Source organism: Acomys minous (assembly GCF_964271855.1).
Source record: "Acomys minous genome assembly, chromosome: 9".
Lineage (NCBI taxonomy): Eukaryota > Metazoa > Chordata > Mammalia > Rodentia > Muridae > Acomys > Acomys minous.
In genome coordinates this window covers 110,029,225-110,047,753 of record NC_140490.1, presented here as the reverse complement: position 1 = coordinate 110,047,753, position 18,529 = coordinate 110,029,225, and the positions used below count along the sequence as shown (strand labels likewise).

General features: G+C 37.9%; 1 protein-coding gene and 1 pseudogene across 3 annotated transcripts in view; both read right to left on the bottom strand.

The window, feature by feature from the left end:
• The window catches only part of LOC311604509 (uncharacterized protein), a 31,201-nt gene extending 23,998 nt beyond the window's left edge, over positions 1-7,203 (bottom strand). The window contains exons 1-4 of one of the 2 annotated variants that reach the window (XR_014781526.1): positions 7,113-7,203; positions 5,715-5,835; positions 5,122-5,170; positions 2,789-3,938 (exon numbers count right to left, since the gene is read on the bottom strand). Coding sequence is in view for 1 of the 2 variants with exons in the window: in XM_084794464.1 (XP_084650590.1) it covers positions 5,122-5,170; positions 5,715-5,783 (118 nt within the window). In the remaining variant the exon portion in view is untranslated. Of the gene's footprint in view, positions 1-2,788; positions 3,939-5,121; positions 5,171-5,714; positions 5,836-7,112 lie in introns of those variants that run through there. The other variant, XM_084794464.1, reaches the window with a different exon arrangement.
• A 7-nt stretch (positions 7,204-7,210) lies between these two features.
• LOC311604508 (T-complex protein 1 subunit zeta-like) lies at positions 7,211-8,914 on the bottom strand (annotated as a pseudogene). Its single transcript has 2 exons — positions 8,189-8,914; positions 7,211-8,117 (listed from the first exon to the last, which is right to left on the bottom strand). The product of its transcript is annotated as a T-complex protein 1 subunit zeta-like (transcript).
• Positions 8,915-18,529: the final 9,615 nt, after the last annotated feature.

The window sequence follows — 18,529 nt, the reverse complement described above, 5'->3', positions numbered from 1 at the left end:
CTGAATAAGTCAAATTTGGATTCATAAATCTTTGTATTATGTCTATACTCTCATCAAAGAAGTTACTATAGGGAACAGTGGTTACTAATATAATATGATTTTAGGAATCAATTTATAAAGAATAAATACAGTTTCTAGAATATAACTGCCTCCTAAGTGATATTTTGTTTTGATTCTGATATGCTGCTTGGTAGTTTATTTATTTGATAATATAATATTTATATTAATTCTTTGATCATTCCACACAAAAATATATCATATTTTCCCACTTCTGTCCCTCCTAGTCCTCCCAGATATACTGCTCCCCTCTAAACCCTCCACTTTTTCTTTCTTTCTTCTTTTTCAAAGAGACTATCTTGCAGCAGATGCTCTGGCCTTCTATCTCTAACAACCATTCTGTGTTTTCTTCTATGAAGTTCCCTAAGCCTTCGGTGTAAGCATTGTCTTGTAATTGAGGGTGGGCAGGCTGTGGTCACTTACGACCTGCATTTTAACAATCTGTGGCTTGCTGTAATAATCTCTGACTGCAAAAAGAAGCTTCTTCGAGGAAGGGTGAGAACCACACCTATCTGTGGCTAAAAGGACAAGCATGTAGAATCCAGTTAGAAAGAAAGCTGGCTTAGGCAAGTGGCAGCAGCAGGTTCTCCTTTAGAGGATGTAGCAGGCCTCCCAAGGCAATGGCAGTTGGCTGAGTTTACAGTGCCAGCTAAGAATTTCCTCCTATTGACTGGGCTTAAGTTTAATTACACAGCTGTTGGTTACCCCAAGATACCCTCTCATACCTTCCACAAAACCTTGCTATGCTACACATTTTTGTAGTTCATAGGTATTACAGCTGAATAGAACTGTTGTTACATTTCTCCCTTGGCAACTTGCATACCTCCTTCTGATTGGTCCTCAAGGAGGAGGCTCCTAGGTCAGATGCAGATCAGTTCCTACAAGGCCTGTGTTTACGCTACGTGGGGTCAGCTGCAATAGGACCTTGCTTTCTTTGTCTGTAAAGCACCAAGTGTAAGGACGCTCGCTTATATTGTTCGAGGGGGTCTTGGGAAGACCTTGACCGACAAATCAAGAAAAGGTCCCCATGCTTAGCACTCGAAGATTTGTTTGATGCTTTATGACATTTTAGGGGAGCACTGCCGCCCCAGGTGGCATAGCTTCAATTAATATAAATATGAGTGTGTGTATATTATACTATATTTATATACAAATATACATGCATATATTTCTATACATATGAATGTGTGTATATATGTATATATACATATATGTACATATGTATGTATATTACATAGAAATTAAAATAATCATGAAATAGTATAATTCTTTCTAGCCTTTTCAATTCTTGGTTTTACTTATCCTTCCTCAATCTCTCTCTGTCTCTGTCTCTCTCTCTCTCTCTCTTTCTCTCTCTCTCTCTCTCACTCTTTCTGTTGCTCTTCCCTCACAGTCCATAGGTGAATCTCTTCCACATGCTTTTCCCATTTTCCCCCTTTATAGCAACTGTGTTCTACTATTTTCATTTACTAGTTTATTTTAATACTATCCTTCATGAACACATTCACTTTTTTTCCTTTTTTATATATTTTTTTCCTTTATTAATTTATTCTTGTTACATCTCAATGGTTATCCCATCCCTTGTATCCTCCCATTCTTCCCTCCCTCCTCTTTTCCCCTTATTCCCCTCCTCTATGACTATTCCTGAGGGGGATTACCTCCCCCTGTATATGCTCATAGGGTATCAAGTCTCTTCTTGGTAACCTGCTGTCCTTCCTCTGAGTGCCACCAGGTCTCCCCCTCCAGGGGACATGGTCAAAGGTGAGACACCAGAGTAAACACATTCACTTTTATAAAATAAAATTCAACACGGGATCTCCAAATGTATTGGGAAGTATGATAAAAATTTGATCTTGACACACTTGATTAGTAACTTTTTTTCATAAAATGAGATCTCTCTGGATCATAAAATATATAATATCTCTTACAGAATTTAATGTTTAAAGGAATACATCCCTACTAGATATTGACGACACTTACTATTTAACAGCCAAATGGTGGCTGGGTATGAAATGCACATCTCAAGACTTGGAATGAAGAGTTGAGATGTTGTGTGGAGGAAACAGGTAAACATGATGTCCGTTAAGGTTAGAAAGCTAAGCATCACAGTGACGGGTCTTCCCCTCACTGGGCAGTGTCATTGGCCTGTACAATTATAGTGGTTGATCTATTTCAAGCATTGCTGCTGGAGCAGGTTAATGATCTATCCATCACCCTCAGAAAAAACTAAAGATGTAGATTGTTATTTACATCCTTCACCCATAAAAAGATTTGGGGTTGTGGATTGTTAGTAAAGTTAGGTAAAGATGTTTTCATTAGTGGCTTTGATGTAGCAAATCTAAGGGAACAGTTTGCAGTTCAGTATGGCACACTCTTAAGAGTTGAGCTAGGGATTTTTTGAGATCAGGGAACAAAAACAATGGCTGTTCTTGTTTTTGAACCTGGGCTGATGATCAAGGTGATGATGAATGTTTTGTACTCATTTTGCCCTCAGCTTCCTGATATGATTTAATGAAAAACTGTCAATGAGTAAATGTGTACCCTGAGGATTTAAAGTAGAAATGGCTGGTTGTTTTTTATATCGAAGTTTAGACTTGTGAATCTTTTAAGGTTTTTATAAGACTATTTTTTAAGAAATATTAAAAAAATAATTGATGCTTTCTCTGTAACTGCAAATTATAGCCTGCCAGTAAGAGAAACTGGCTGAGAAAATTACTTTGCATGCTTACATTTTATTAATCTATAACAAGTCGCTTAGTTGCAAATGTATGTGGGTTCTTGGGAATAATGTTTTTCATCCAAAATACTTAAAACATTTGAACATGCTGAACATGTTTGGGTTTTGGGGAACACGTTTTCCTATGTATACTCATTGTAATCGCTTACTTAAAGAAAGATAGAATGTAACCACATTGTAATTTTTGTATTTCTTGAAAGATATTGCTGGGTTATATAAGCTGTGGAAGAAAAAATAAACTTGTTGGAGCTTTGCTCCATCCACCAAGTATGTGTATATGTATGTATGTGAGTGTGAGAAGTTGTTGGAGCTTGTTGAGGCTTTGCTTCATCTGTCAAATGTGTGTATGTGTGTGTGTGTGTGTGTGTGTGTGTGTGTGTATACATGTAATGGTTGGAGTTTGCTGGAGCTTGCTTCACCACCAAGTGTGTGTAAAAGTGTGCCTGTTTTACATCATCACACAGCCCTACATCCCCCCCTTGGATCACTGAACATACTGTAGGATTTGTCAAAAATACTACATCTATCCCAAGAGAAAATAGCATTTTAGGACATATTTAGAACACCTAGTAATGGAAGGTAATTATCTTACATGACTTACAACTAGAAGACTCCATTATAGCACATGGTACAACTCTTGGGTCACCCTCCTTCATCCTTTAAATGTTTATCTCCCTTCCTTTACATTTAGTATTCATTATTTTATATTAAAATTTTTTTTGAATTATGGTCTAAGTAGATATTGGGTGTCTGAAAAGGAAGCATGGGATCCATACTTTTAGGTTTTAGGAAAGAGCATTGACTAAGTAGTAAAGGCATGTTGAGAGATTTAACCATTTGCATACACTTAGGCCGTGAACTACAACTAAGTTATGCTTCTTCTCAAAGCTGGTTTAATTCCATTGGGTGACGTGGTCCCACCTGAGCCCAGATTCTTGATCCTTTGCTCCAGTCTCCCAAGTACTGGGATTGCAGGTGTGCATCAATACTCAAGCAAGGAGAAAGTTGGGATTGCAGGTGTGCATCAGTACTCAACCACAGAGAAAGCTGGGATTGCAGGTGTGAATCAGGACTCAACCAAAGAGAGATTCCTTATAGTGGCTTCATGTTTCATGGAACTGAGTTGAATAAAGTTTGAGTTTAGCTGTACATGACAGAAAACTGAGACACAGCAGGTTAGAAAAGATGGAGTTCCATTTTCTCTCACTAAACATAAGTCCATGGAATAGACCTCCTACCCATCTCCTGCCTGCATACATTTCATTATGGAAAACTCAGCTATTTAGTCACTTAGCCACTTTAGGTAGATAATAATTTGAAGCATCGGTTTGAAGTGGAATTATTGACACTTCCTAATACATAATAAACCAGAAAAGAAAATGAGATTTGTAGCCAGTAAATAGCACATCTAGCTATAATATCTAACATAATACCAATCAGATTATTAGATATTTATGGTAAGATGAGACTATAAATACAAATTCACATTACTTATAATAATGGAATTATCTTCATATGTCATAAAAAACAGCTATACTTAAAGTTAAATTTAACACTAAATCTTATAGAGATAAAATCAAACACTTTATGTGGGTTATGTGACTCAGTGATTAAAACAACCATTCAAACAAGTATTGTAACTATTATCATTGACAATGTGAAATGTAGAGAATAATAATTTGATTTTTGAAAACTTATAAAGATGACTCAGGAGATAGGGATTCATGACAAAAAATATAGCAATGATTAAGAGACAAAATAATGATAAATAGTATCGAAAAATATGTTAGTGATGGAAAAGAAAATGTTAAAAATCACATAAAATGTAAAATAGAAATAGATTTTTTAAATACTATAAGAAATTATAGTAGGTGTAGTTAATTGAAACACACAGCCTAAAATCCTACACCTTCCACAAGGGGAAACCTGAAACATCAAAATACAGAGAGTACCCGGAGATATAATAACATGATATTTTAGAAAGATATAAAGAAAATTGGGTATTTGTCATAAAACCATAAAAAAAAAAACAGGACAGAAGCATAAGCCATTAAAAAAAAGGTGTTAAACATTCATTACTTTTCAGGAAAATAAAACAAATTATCAATCTTGGTCCTCTTTTAAATTTAATCTAGTGAAAATATTCTGTGAGCATTTGGATGCAAAGAAGCTTAGCTGTCAAAGACTTAGCATCCGATCATGTCCAGACATCAGAGCTGCGATAGTTCTAGGAAGCTATGGCCTCATATTTTTGAGTAGGATTAACAGACAAAAAAAAAAAAATTGACCAGCAACAGTAGATACTTTTCAAGGATACAGGATCTTACCATTGGGAAAAGCACTGGTCAATGTATGTGCTGAGTGTACTTCAGACATCTAAGAGAGATGAATATTAATAAATCAAGAATATAATAAGTTTTGAGGAGCATACATTATTTTAAAGAGTGAACCTTAGATAAATGCCACTTTGTGATGACAGTTCTGAGTAAGCACACTCCAGAATCATAAAGTGGAAATAAATATTCATAATAAAACTGAATGCAGTTAAAATGTATAATCTCATAATTATCACTCAGGGACAGTATTCAAGATTAAATGAAAGGCATTGATAACAAAATTTGAGAATTGTTCAGAAAGCAGTTTCATTACCGCATAACCATGGTAGCCAGCAGCAAGGTGGCCATGGCCTTTAATTGAAGGAGGGGCTGTTGTAACCTCTAGAAGCCAGTAACAAAAATTACTGTATGACATTTGGAAGATGAAAGTGATACAATAGCTTCACACATGTGAGCAAAGAGTTTAATAGAATTTATTCTATATTCACTATTTTTTTTTTTTTGCAAATTAGGAACGGAGTACAACTTCATTAATAAGGTGAATGTCTACAAACAGTTCTCAAGGTGGAAGGTTTCAAACATACCCTTTGTCTTTGAGACGTAGACAATCCTCTTTCAGTAACATGAATACGATGAGCCAAAGGATGAAGCATGTAACATTGGCAGGAAGAAAATTTCTCATTACTTACAGCTACGTGCTTTTATCTGCGGAAAAGTAAGAAAGTACAAAGATATTTGTTTGCAAATAAGTCATTAATAATTAAATAGAAAATTCATTTAACTAAATTCGTAAAATAGCACAGAAATTCTGAATAAATGGCAAAAGTTTTTTAAAGTGAAATAAATTTCAGTGAATACCGATTTTTTTCTTTTGATAAGATGATTATAAAATAAAATTTATAAGTAGAATTCAAACCTGGATTTTTTCCCCAAAGTCCACATACTGAAGAACTTTTCTTATAGTTGCATATATCAGATAATTGAATATCAAGACTAGGATCACTGACATTAATAAAATACCATCCAGCAAGAGCTATACTCAGATAAAAGCACATCCCAGAACAGAGGACCTTTCCTAGTCATAGCATTATACACTGCTTTAACATTTAGAAAACAAGTATTTATATTAATATCCTTCAAATTGCTGCAAACATAGTGGAAATGTTAACTATTATCAAGTATATAAATAGTAAAAGCACAAAAAACAACCATAGGTGGTTTCTTCAGTGGATTAATAGAAATAACAGATTTTTGAGAATAAAACTTTTAAAAGTTATTGTTTGATAGCTTTATATATTGTACTATAAGATGACACATTTTTTTGCCCTCTTTTGAGGAAGTCCTAGGAAACTAATCCACTCATACTGAAGAAGAATTATTAAAAATCTATTTTCAATAAATAAGAAAAAATAAATTATTTTTTAAAATTTCACACACTATATTGTGGTCACATTTTCCTTTCTCCCAGTTCCTCCCGTAGTGCCTGGGCTTTGTAAAAATTTTGGATAAAGATTCAAACTATCAATCATTAAAAATAAAAAAATATATATTTATTTATTTGTTTACTTCTAGCTTTACTTTAAGTATTTATTAAAGACACTATGAAAATCATAAAGTACCCTGATATGTTTTACATTGGCAAGAATTTTACATGATTAACAGGGAGTTGGCTGCCTATTTTAAAATACATCCATAACAAAAACAACTATCATTCTTTTGAGCCAGGGTCTCCTATAGGCTGGGTTGTTGCAGATCTTCCTGACTTTACTTCCAGAGTGCTAGGCTTACCTGCATGCGCCACCACGCCTGTTTAGGAGAAAACCATTACAAGATTTTCAAAGAACACTTAAAGGAACAAAGTAGACAACACTTATCTTAATATGTAATTTTGTGTCACCGTAGCTAAAACATTTTGTTCTGCAGGCTAAAAAAGACCTGCTTTGAGTGCATTCATACTCCCAGTGGGAGGAAATAGAGCTTACAGTATTATAATTTGAATAGGTGCAAAATGTCCTGTTGGCAAACTTTCTTTCCTTTCTCTCTTTCAGTTGGGAAAATTCATTTCCAAATCACTTGAAGATAGACAAAAAAAAAAAAAAAAATTTCCCCCACACCATTCTGTAGTATTACAGATTCAGTTGCAAGGTAGACTTCTCAACCTTTCAGAGAGGACATCCCTGTTCTCACGATCTCATCAACAAGGAGGATGCTGGTAGCCATCACAGTACAGGGGTACCTGGAGTACAGCAGCTGCTTCTTCACACAGTCTCATCCCACACATCCATTTCCGCTGCCGCCATTGGCTCACTTTTGTTCCCACACCTACAAGTTGACCGGATTCTGAATGTTCAGCTTGAACTTTAACTAATGTTTCCTGAAGGTCAAAACCAGAGTTCTGTGCGAGGAGCTTGGGAATAATGAGCAAGTCATGTGCCAGTGCCTGGAGTCCAAGCTGAGCCCTGCCCTTCACACCGGGCTTGCATTTAATCAGGGCTTCTGCCATTGCCGCCTCTACTGCACCAGCACCCGGTCAACACAGCCATGATCAATAGCATTTTTTGACAGCCCTCAAGCCATCTCTTATGGCATGCTTGATTTGAGCCAGTGTGTGCTTATTTGGTCCTTTAACCAGTCATATGACAGACCAGGGATTGTTATATTTCTCAATGAAGGTGAATGTCCCTTAGCCCAGTGTATACTCAGAGACAAGCCCTGCATGTCCCAAACAGTAAGGATTCAGGTCATCAAAGGAGTTCAGAGTGACCTCCCCACAGGCAAGTGTCAGCCTCTCTCTGTTTCTCCTCCAGGCTCTTCACAGAGCTACAATACCTTCTTCTGCAAGGGCATCTAAGGAAATGCCCTTTTGATTAATGATGACAAATCCTTTATCAGAATCACCACAGACATTCTCTTTCAGGTCTGGATTTTTTAACCTCTATGTTCAATGAATTTTCTTTCAGGATTTACCAGTCTCTCTCTCTCTCTCTCTCTCTCTCTCTCTCTCTCTCTCTCTCTCTCTCTCTCTCTCTCTTCCTCCCTCTCCTCATCTCTTTTATACTCTTGTTTAAAAAATCTGCATGTTGCACTTCTGCTCTGTCATATTTTAAGGACACGTTGCTTGTGAGGATGGTTCTACTCTTTACTTCTTATCAGGATGCTGTGCTCCGTGATCCCAAACAAGACGTCTGAGTAAGCCTGTATCTATCTCAGACTTACGCTTCCTCTCCACGATCTCAACCATGAAGAGGTCAACGAGCTCATCTTTTTTCTTAATGTCCAAAATGGAGTCCACTACAGCCTCTGTTAAGACATCTGAAGTTCGGCATGAACTTGAAGTTCGCAGAGATGTTCTGGCCATATACATGAGTGTTTCTCTGTCCATCTCTCTGCTTACATTGACTTCCAAATTTGGAGTGCCTTTTCCTTTTGCAGCTTCAAAACTTTCATCCATTATTCTGAGGCAAAGATCCTCGGGAATGTAGAAGTCTTCTTGTTTTAGCAGCTCCCCGAAGATATGGGCATTAGATGAAGTGCCATCCTGGGCCATAGCTGGCTTCTTTGGATTATTAAAGAGGCTGTTGGGTGTTGAATTTGTATTCCATGAAGCAGCACACTGCTCTCATTAGTAAGCTTGATGTCTCCAGCACCAGAAATGAGCATCTTCATGGTGCCCTTAGGTCCTCAGAACATCCTGCAGGCTCAGTGTTATGCTGATGTTCACTGCCTGTGCTCCCTGAGATGGAGGCACCTCCGCGTTAGGGTTTAGGGTCTTTCCCACAGCCATGCTGTCCTAGCTCCAGAATAAAATAAGTGTTAAGAAATTGCCTGTCAACACTCAGCCTACCTCAAAGAAGATGATGAGTACCAGAGAGCCTCCTTATGGAGATGCCTTCAAATGCAGAAAGCCAGCCACTGGGCAAAATGTCCTCATTTCTGCCACAGACAGAATTCTGCCTGAAGATGTGCAAGCTTTGATGCAGGCAGAGTCGACGGCCAAGCTCTGCCAAGACAGGGTAAGCAAGTCCTCAAACATTCCTGCCTCACAAATATGTCTGTCAGATATACTGGGTCAGACAGCTGAAAATAATGCCTTATAATTTTTAGAAACTTGGAAATTCATGACAGGCAATCTCTTTTCTAAATTATATTTTGAAAGTAAAAGAAAAGAAAATTATATTTTTTAAAAGGCAGAATTAATAAAATAGAAGCACTGAACTATTACACTAGAGATGCTAAGATATCAATAGTAAATAGTTTATGGAAATTAAGAACTTCAGTAAATAATAATTTGAAAAGGAAGTATAACTAGAAAATTTAATCCCTAACTTTAAGATAAAAATATTGACAATTAAGTTTATAAAAGATATTCTTAAAGAGTAAGTATATGAGGATTCTGCCAGGATATGCAGAGATTTCCAAGGAATACTGGTAAAATTAGCAAGACTGTATGCTAACATTCAAATACTCACTGTATACTAGTATACTCTTAATTTCTGAGTATACCAATCTAAAGACCCATTCTATAGGCATGAAAGTACGTATCATGCTATTTAAAAATTATTAAACTTAGATATCATATAAATGCAGCTTAGAATAATAAAATATATTCTCACCTACCGTGCTTTGTTCAGAAATGTTGAAATAGACAAAAGGCACCGTAGGGCATGCTTGCGGATGGGTTCTCAAAAGAAGGAGGTGATGAAGATTTTTACATTTGGCGAATGGAAACTTCGTTGTGCAAAAAATTTTAATGCAATATTTTTTCTATTTGTTTCAGTCCTTACAATAGAACACTTTCAAAGCAAAGATATAAGTGAGTGGTTTGGATTTTATTTTCTTGTTTTGATTTTATTAATAGATTTTATGTTCTGAATTCTAAATGATAAAGGGATCAAAAGATACACAGTAACCATGTGGAGAGAGGGAGGAGAAAAGTCAATAATGCCATTCAAGTTGTAGGTAAAACATTAAGATTTTTTTTAATTTTTGAATCAGGGAGAGTGAATATTTAGACAATCTATGTCAATTTATGCAAATGTTATTGAAAATCTTCAAGACATTACATACAATATAATATCATTGTATCTTGATTTCAGTCCAAAGGAACAATCAGAAATTTGGACCAACATTTTTGTCAAGTATGGTCATTATGGCAATAGAAAAGAAAGCATCACCAAAAGGCTCAGTATCTTGAAACTTATTAGATAATGTGTGTTTGTTGCTATTATTTTTGTTTGGTTCATTTCATTTTGGTTTGTTTCTTGAGATAGAGTTTCTCAGTATAGTTGTTCTAGAACTTGCTCTGTAGACCAAGCTGGCCTCAAACTCAAAAAGATCCATCTGTCTTGGCCTCACGAGTCCTGGGATTAAAGATGTGCGCCACCACACCTGGCTATGCAATATTTGAAATAAATCAGATCGGGAACTTTTAGTGATGTAGATAAATACTTTAGGCTAAGTGTATGCCTCAGTTCTCCTAAGGAAAAAAAAAGTAATATTAACTATACAAACAATAATCAGAGAAGTGACACCTAGGTTAATAAGAAGAGCACGTATCTCAGTTATAGAGTCTACACTTTAAAAGTCCGTTATCATGTCTCATTGCCAAGCGTTTTCTAAGTATCCTTGTTACCGGCATAAAATGTACTTTTAAAAATACAGTCTTCAGTTTAATTTCTGTCAGGGGTAACCTCTGTCTCACTGTGAAATACATTGATTCCACAAGTGGGGTTGGACGTGTTGTTCTGGACAAGATGTTTTATGGGGGGAAAAACCCATAAATAGAACCCTGTAGACAGTGTGCTTGCAGTCCACTTAGCATAAAGCCGCCAAGGCGCAGGAGCCATTTAAGAACATAGTGTGTTGTGTGGATTGCTGTCCCCGAGTGCCGCCCTTTTTTCTGGCTTAACACCCTTTGCTTTATTTTCTGCACAGCTGCCAGAATGCTTTGTCTGAAGTACACATTTCCTCGTGGCTTTTGCTTCCTAAACCTATCTGATTCCCTTATGCCTGCAGCGCCGATTCTTAACCATGACTGCACATTAGAATCACACTGGTGAGCTTTTTCAAAAGCTCCACCGCCCTGACCTTCCTCTGCACTCCGCTCCCCAGAGGCCCGCTTTAATGAGTCTTGGGTGGTGCCAGAGCATCTATATTTTAGGGCTCCCAGGATCAGGTGCCTGAGGATGACATAAAATGATTTGGCTCCCTTTCCGGTTCCATTTTCCAGTGAGTGCCCAGCTTTTTAGGTTCCTCATTGAATCTGATCTGTTCTTTCATGATTCTGGGTTGAAAATGGTTTTTCTCCCTGGAATGTAGCTTTTCCTCTTGTCTTGCTAGTTATGTTTGTGTGTGTGTGTGTGTGTGTGCATGTATGTATGCATGTGCATATTGTGTGTGCTCTTACATTCATATATGCCAGAATACATTCACATATGTGGATTCGAAGCCCAGAGGTCCATGCCTGGTGTCTTCCTCACTCTTCTATTAGCACAGTCCTCCTTATCTTTTGAGACAGAGTCTCTCACTGAACCCAGCACTAACTGGTTGCCTAATGAAGCTGGCCAGATGGCAGCTGTCCAGCTCTGGGGAGCTGTCTGCCATAGCCAATTCCCACTTTAGGTCCATTGCTGGGGCTACAGACAAGCGTCACCATGCTCAGACTTTTTTACATAGGTCCTGCTGAATCGAAACTCATGTTGTCATCCTTGAGCATCAGGAACATCACCAGCTGTGCATCTCCCATGCCTGTGCCAGGCATAGTTTAACATTGCATTCAGTCTTACACTAGAGAAATGCTCTCCTCTCTACAGGACAATTAGAAGCCCCTACTCGTCTCTGTCAAGCCAAAGCATAGTCAGACATGGGGAGATTAAGTCTTGCAGCAAGGTAAAACATTACAAAGAAACAAAGATACTGGAGACCAAGAGGGGTTTGCCATTGCAGAACAGGGGCATCCATCCAACAGAACCTTTATTACATTAACTGGTCAATTCCCCTTACTTTTCTTTGTTTTTTAACCCATAACAGATTATCAATTCCTTAAAGGGAAGCTGTTGCTGCTGTTTTCTGTTTTGTCCGGTTTTTTTAAACATGTAAATGATTTTATTTCTAAATACTTCAATGTAGCATTTCTAGGCACTCATATAACATTTTTAAATAAATATAAAAATCCCACCAATGCTATTAATGATAAATGCCACAAAACAAAATACAGTAAGAATTCAATGGAGAACAAGATGGCTGACATAGTTTCCATTACATATGAACATAGTAGGAACCATCAGGTTCATAAAGATTAAGATACTGATCACTAGCTGATGGGCAGGATAGTTGATCTTGCCAAGGCCACTCTCCCCTGTAGTTTAGAGGGTATGCATCTTGATTTTACAGGATATCTAGAGCAGTGGTTCTCAACCTTCCTAATGCCATGATCCCCTTAATATAGTTTCTCCTGCTGTGGTGACCCCAACCATAAACTTATATTTTTTGTTACCTCATACTTTTAATATTGCTACTGTTTTGAATTACAATGTTAATATCTGATGATATGGTTTTAGATGACCCATGTGAAAGGGTCATTCAACCTCCAAAGGTTGACAGTGCTGGTCCAGAGCATTTGCAATGTACCTGGAAGTGACTGGTGCAAGTTAGTCCTGTCTTCCCCCTTCATGACTCACTATTATATTCGATATTTTCTCAACAAGTGCCATACACACTGGAAATACAGGAATTATATGTCCGCTAATAACCTTCCATTGCATAGAAGAGTGCTGGGAGTGTTTATATGAATAAGGGAGCCCTTGTATAAGCTTAAAGTGCGGGTTGCATTTGTATACATGGGAACGCAATGGAATGGTGTAGGCATGTGGTACAGAGCATGGGCATCGGAAAAAGGGTAAAGAGTAAAATGATTAAAATAAAAAAAAAAAACCCAAACAAGGAAATGAGTAAACAATGAGGTAGGTGATTTCATGTAAAAAGGCTAAGTGCTGCATGTAAAGTGGTAGATATCTAGAGTTGGAGCCTTTGCCTTCTCTGTAATGAAGACACTTTGAGCGGTAAATACAACATATGCTTCAGTTCAAGATTCAAGATTGTCCTCAGGCTCATATAGAGGGAGACTCAGATAAAATAGGCGCTGAGTGCTCAAAGTACTCACAAGAAGTGTTATTGTTAATGATTGGTGTGATACGATACCAAAATTGAATAATGTCATAAGAGATAAACAGGTGGAATTGGAAAAAAAAATCAAGAATTTATGATAGGGAGTGGCCTAGAGACTGTGCAAATATGTGAATAATAAAGGACACTGAAGTGGCCCTGTGGACATTGAAACTGGCCATCAAACCTGACAACCTGAGTTTACTAGCTGCCTGGGACCCTCATGGTGGAAGTAGAGAACTGACCTCTATATATTGTCCTCTGATCTCCATATGCATGTTCACACACACACATACACACACACACACACACACACACACACATACACAGTGTAATTTTAAAATTTAAAAAGTACATGTATTGAGGAAGTGAGCTTTAGCACTGAGAAGAATTAAGAATGAAGACAAATCAAGCATGGGGAATTGGTCGGTGTCTCCCTCTAAAACTTGCTCAGTTCATGTTGGGAGGCAGAACCAGATGGATCCTGAGGACAGCTGTCACCAAGCAACAGGCCACCAAGGTTAGTGCAAATGAGAACACTGACTCATAAGGCAAAGAGACTGAAGATAAGGACCACAGTTGGTCTTTTGGGAGAAGAAACTACTAGGTGTTTGGAGCTGAGGACATGTACATGTTCATTGTGGGTGTTGTACAAGTCTGATATTTTGATTTTTTTGTAAAGTAAGAATGGCACAGAAAAACGTTGAGCCCTGTTTGGATCTTTTCAAGAAAATCATTTTCTAAAGATAATTTCCTTGGTGATTTCTAATTATGTATGTTTTCTACTAGAATGTATGGCTTGGCCGCGACTATGCATAATTCATGTTTCTAAAACCACAGGCTGGGATCGCCATAGATAACTAAGTCAGGAAAGGTTTTGCTGGCATGCATGAGGACCATGATGAACTCAGATTCTCAGAGCAGCATAAAGTCTGGCTGGATGCCAAGTGTCTGTAAACCCAGTTTTGGGGTGTTGGAGACAGGCAGATCCCTGGAGCTCTTTGACTAGCAGGTCTAGATGATTTAATAAATGATTGAAACTGTTTCAAACAATAAGGTAGGAAACAATCAAAAAAGGCATGTGACATTAAACTCTGATGGATGTACACACACCTGGACATATACCCACCCACACAAGTGCACACATTCAACATGAATGAACACACACACACACACAAACTAACAGAAAAACAAAAAACAAAAAAACCTTCCCACATACGTTTATTGGTTGTCCCAATTAAATGGGTTAAGGTAAACTATAACATCCCTAAAATTTACGGCCAACAAAATGTTTTCAGTTACATACACATTTTGTTAAGTGATTTACAGATCATTCTTGGTAACTTTCTTTTTATATAAATTGACTAAATGACAAGATGTTATTGTTTTAATCTGAAACAATTCCAACCTATTGACAGTTTAGCATTTCAGAGTGTTTTCCTTCTCTGTCTTTGATCGGAATGAGCTGATGTGTGTTCTGTCTTTTACAAATTAATCTTCAATTAAAAGCTGCCTGTGGGAACGTGGGTGTTGATCATTTTAATCAGAAACCATGAAATGGATTATTTCATTTGGTACTCAAATATGATAAAATTTCATGGACTCTCAAACACAAAGGTTTAAGATGCAAGCTACTCTAAAACAACTTTTAAGTTAAATCAAATGAAGATATCATTTCTGTGCATATTTTCATGCCAGACCTGAAAATGAAATGCCTAGACATAGAAACTAGAATAGACATAGAAAAGCAGAATAGAAAATCTATCCTATTATTTTCGTTTCCCCCACCAAAAGATTATATCCTTTGAAAATGAAATATACCACAATTATGCATAATATTGGGATACTTACAAAAACAGAACAAAGGGCAATGGAAAATTTCAAACTTAATAGACAAAGCATCTCAGATTGATCCTGAAAGAAAAATAATAATACAGGAGGAAAAAAGGAAAGTCCCGTCGGATTTGTACAGCTTGTGCCACCCCAGTTGCATGGGACATTATCTTAGCCTGAAAGCTGGTTTTGACAATCATAGTGACTCCTGCTTAAATGTCAGAAGGCTGCCAATCCCCCCTACTGCAGTACCAATCAACTGACAGATGTTAAACAGAGCTACTGACTGCGACTTCCTGTTGGTATGCATCATAAACACCTTTCTTCCTAAAACAATAGGCGAATAGAACCTGGCTGGCTTCTTTGCAATTCATCTATGAAAATGCTGCCAGTTTGAATCGCAGCTCCTAGAGGGTTTCAGGTCTCAAACTGTAAGAAAAACAGTTTGAAACAAAAGTATTTGGCTTTCGTGCATGAAAATCACTGGTGAATAAGTAAAGGAAAAAAATAGGTGTTTTTTTTTTTTCAACAGATAGAGAAATACTAAATAGATGAGTGCAAAGCCCATTTGAAAAATGTTTGGGAAATTAAGATGAAACTAATCCTCACTGATGATTTTATTTAAGCCTTGAACCCTCCGTGTGTCTTCATTACTGTGAAGTGGACAAATAGATGCGTATAGTCAGAAACTGCTCTTGCAAACACGGTGACCACAGGATGTAGGAGTGATTCCCGTGAACCCTGCACCTTCTCCCTCCCCTGCCCTCACATGCGGTCCCCTCAGGAATGTCAAGTTTAGTGTGCAATGGGCAGGAGATCCCATGGATAGTTTCACCCAGACCTCACCCAGAGAAGAGAATGCTCTGTGACAAATTTACCTCTCACCAAGTACAAAGGAAAAAAAAAAGATTTTCTAGGCATAACAAGGGAACCATCTGAAGGCTGGTGGAAGGAAATAGAGAGGAAGGGGAAACACATGGCTTCATGAGCCATGTCGGGTAAGAAACACGTCACTTTCACCATCCCCAAGAAGCTTTCTTGCATCTGCAAATCAGACGTCTTTTATCCTCTTTCCCCAACTCCCCAACACATAAAACGGGAAGGTCAACAAAGTTGGCAAGAACATAATGAATCTTCTTGTGTAGCTGTTGTTGGGTAGAAGAAAACCACCTTATATATATATATATATATATATATATATATATATATATATATATATATATCTTAAACCTTTTACATCTCAAAATGTTTGGCTTCTAGCCCATCACCAATGAGGAAAGCTGAGTTAGTTAAGCAATGAGTAGACACAATTCTATTTTCTCTGTTGCATACAACTGACTTGTTAGCAGAAATCTATATTTCTAATAGTGCTTGACTACAAATTTGCAATAAGGTAGAGGCCAGAGTGAGTCCTATGCAAATGGATTTATAAAACGTCTCTATGTAAAAGACTGATTAGTAATTTTCCATTTGATGGTTTTTTGGGGTTTTGTTTTGTTTTGTTTTTGTTTTTGTTTTTTGCGGGGATGGGTTGTTTGTTTTGTTTTCTTGTTTTGTTTTGTTTTGTTTTGGGAATGAAGATCTGAATTGGTGAAAGGAAGGATTTCATTTGAATTAGAGATCATCTGTCCGATATTGCAGAACCAATGAAACAGAAGTAGAAGAAAAGAGTAGGATAGGGGTTCGAAATAACGGGTCCACATCTTTGAAATGCCCACTATATACTAGTTCCCAGACTCTTATCTCCCCAAAGCTTACACCGATTGTTTTCCTGAAATACTCAGACAATCTCATCACCAGGAGACTCAGCCTGAAACGACAAGCTGTGGCCAAGTGAAAAGCACAGAGTGTTTCCTCTCCTGTCATGGTGGCCTGAGTTATTGGAGTGTGTGCTTTCATTTCAGCCACTCCTCCTTATATTCAAGCTCTCCCTGTAGCTCCACCTTCTCACTCCCAGTGGGTACAAGGAGCCTGCTTCAGACACTTACACGCCTTCCTAGGTGCCTGACCTTCATCCTAGTGACAAACCATGGCTTCAAGGCATAGAGTGTATATCTTTTTTCTTTTTTCTTTCTTTTTTTTTTTTTTTTTTTTTTGAGACAGGGTTTCTCTGCATAGCCTTGGCTGACTAGGCTGGCCTCGAACTCACAGCGATCCTCCTGCCTCTGCCTCCCGAGTGCTGGTATTAAAGGCGTGTGCCACCACGCCCAGCTACAGAGCGTATTTCTTACCAAAGCCTGTGACTGTAAGGCCCAAGGGTAGGCCTAAAGGTTTCTCCGCATTAGGAAAAAATACATATACAAATTAAGAGTTTGGTTTATTTTCAGTTTGGGCCCAAACTGGGAGAAGCACTCTCAGTCCACTTGACATTTCACAACGTACAGAGAGACTAGAGGAAAAGTAAAGAAACATGAACATAAGCACGAAGATACAGGAGCTGGGCCAGTAACCCTTTCTCCTGGCAAGGGGCAGGTTATTTGCAGACAGGCCAAGTCCTGTGGGCAGCTGAAAGTTACAAAGAAAAATTGATACTGCAATTGCTAATTCCCTAAGGCAAAAATCATAATTCCCAATTCCATCAGGGTTTGATGTACCCTCAAAGTAAAGAGGAAGTGGAGGAGAAAGGCAGGTTGAAAGGAGTAGCACGTCCCACCCATTCCCTTTGCACACTTTCAAGACAAGCTGAGAACAGAAATCTGGATGATTCCCAGTCTATATGCTCATAAGCCAACCTCCTATACAATGGGCCAGAATCCGTAGTGTCCATGGAAACAGTCTCACTCTTCTCTCATTTGGTGGCTAGCCTGAGAGAAGCCTGGAAGTCCCCTCCCCGTCCCATTCTTATCCCATGGCCCTTTGGAAGCAGGAACTGCTTAGTTTGCCTGTATATCTTCCCTCCACTTTAAAATAAAAAGGCAAACAAGATCACTTGGGCAAGGGTATTTTATAAAAGTATTGATTTAAGATGTGAAGGCAGAGATCCAGAATGAAAGAATGAAAGAATGAAAGAAAGCTACCATAGAGGGATGCTCCCTGAGAGGTTCGCACGCCTGCGTGCAGGAGGACACAGCTCATCCATACTAAGAGGAGACGTAGGAACTAAAGGTAGAGACAATGAGCTCTTTCCTTGAAGCTAGTTGTCTTTACACCCCCAATGGGATCAGTGCTCCTTAGCAGAAAGCAGTTTGACTACTCCACGTATTGGTAGTAAATGGTATAAAAGATTTTAAAATTTAAAAACTGATTTAAGTAGCTAGGAATCAAAAAAAAAAAGTAAAACTGGATTTATCTTGGGTGATTTAAAATGGTGGAAGGCATTTAATAGCTGAACCAGAGGGAAACAAAACAAAACAAAACAAAACAACAAAACTTCTTGAATTGGTTAGGAGAGAGTCACTTTTGC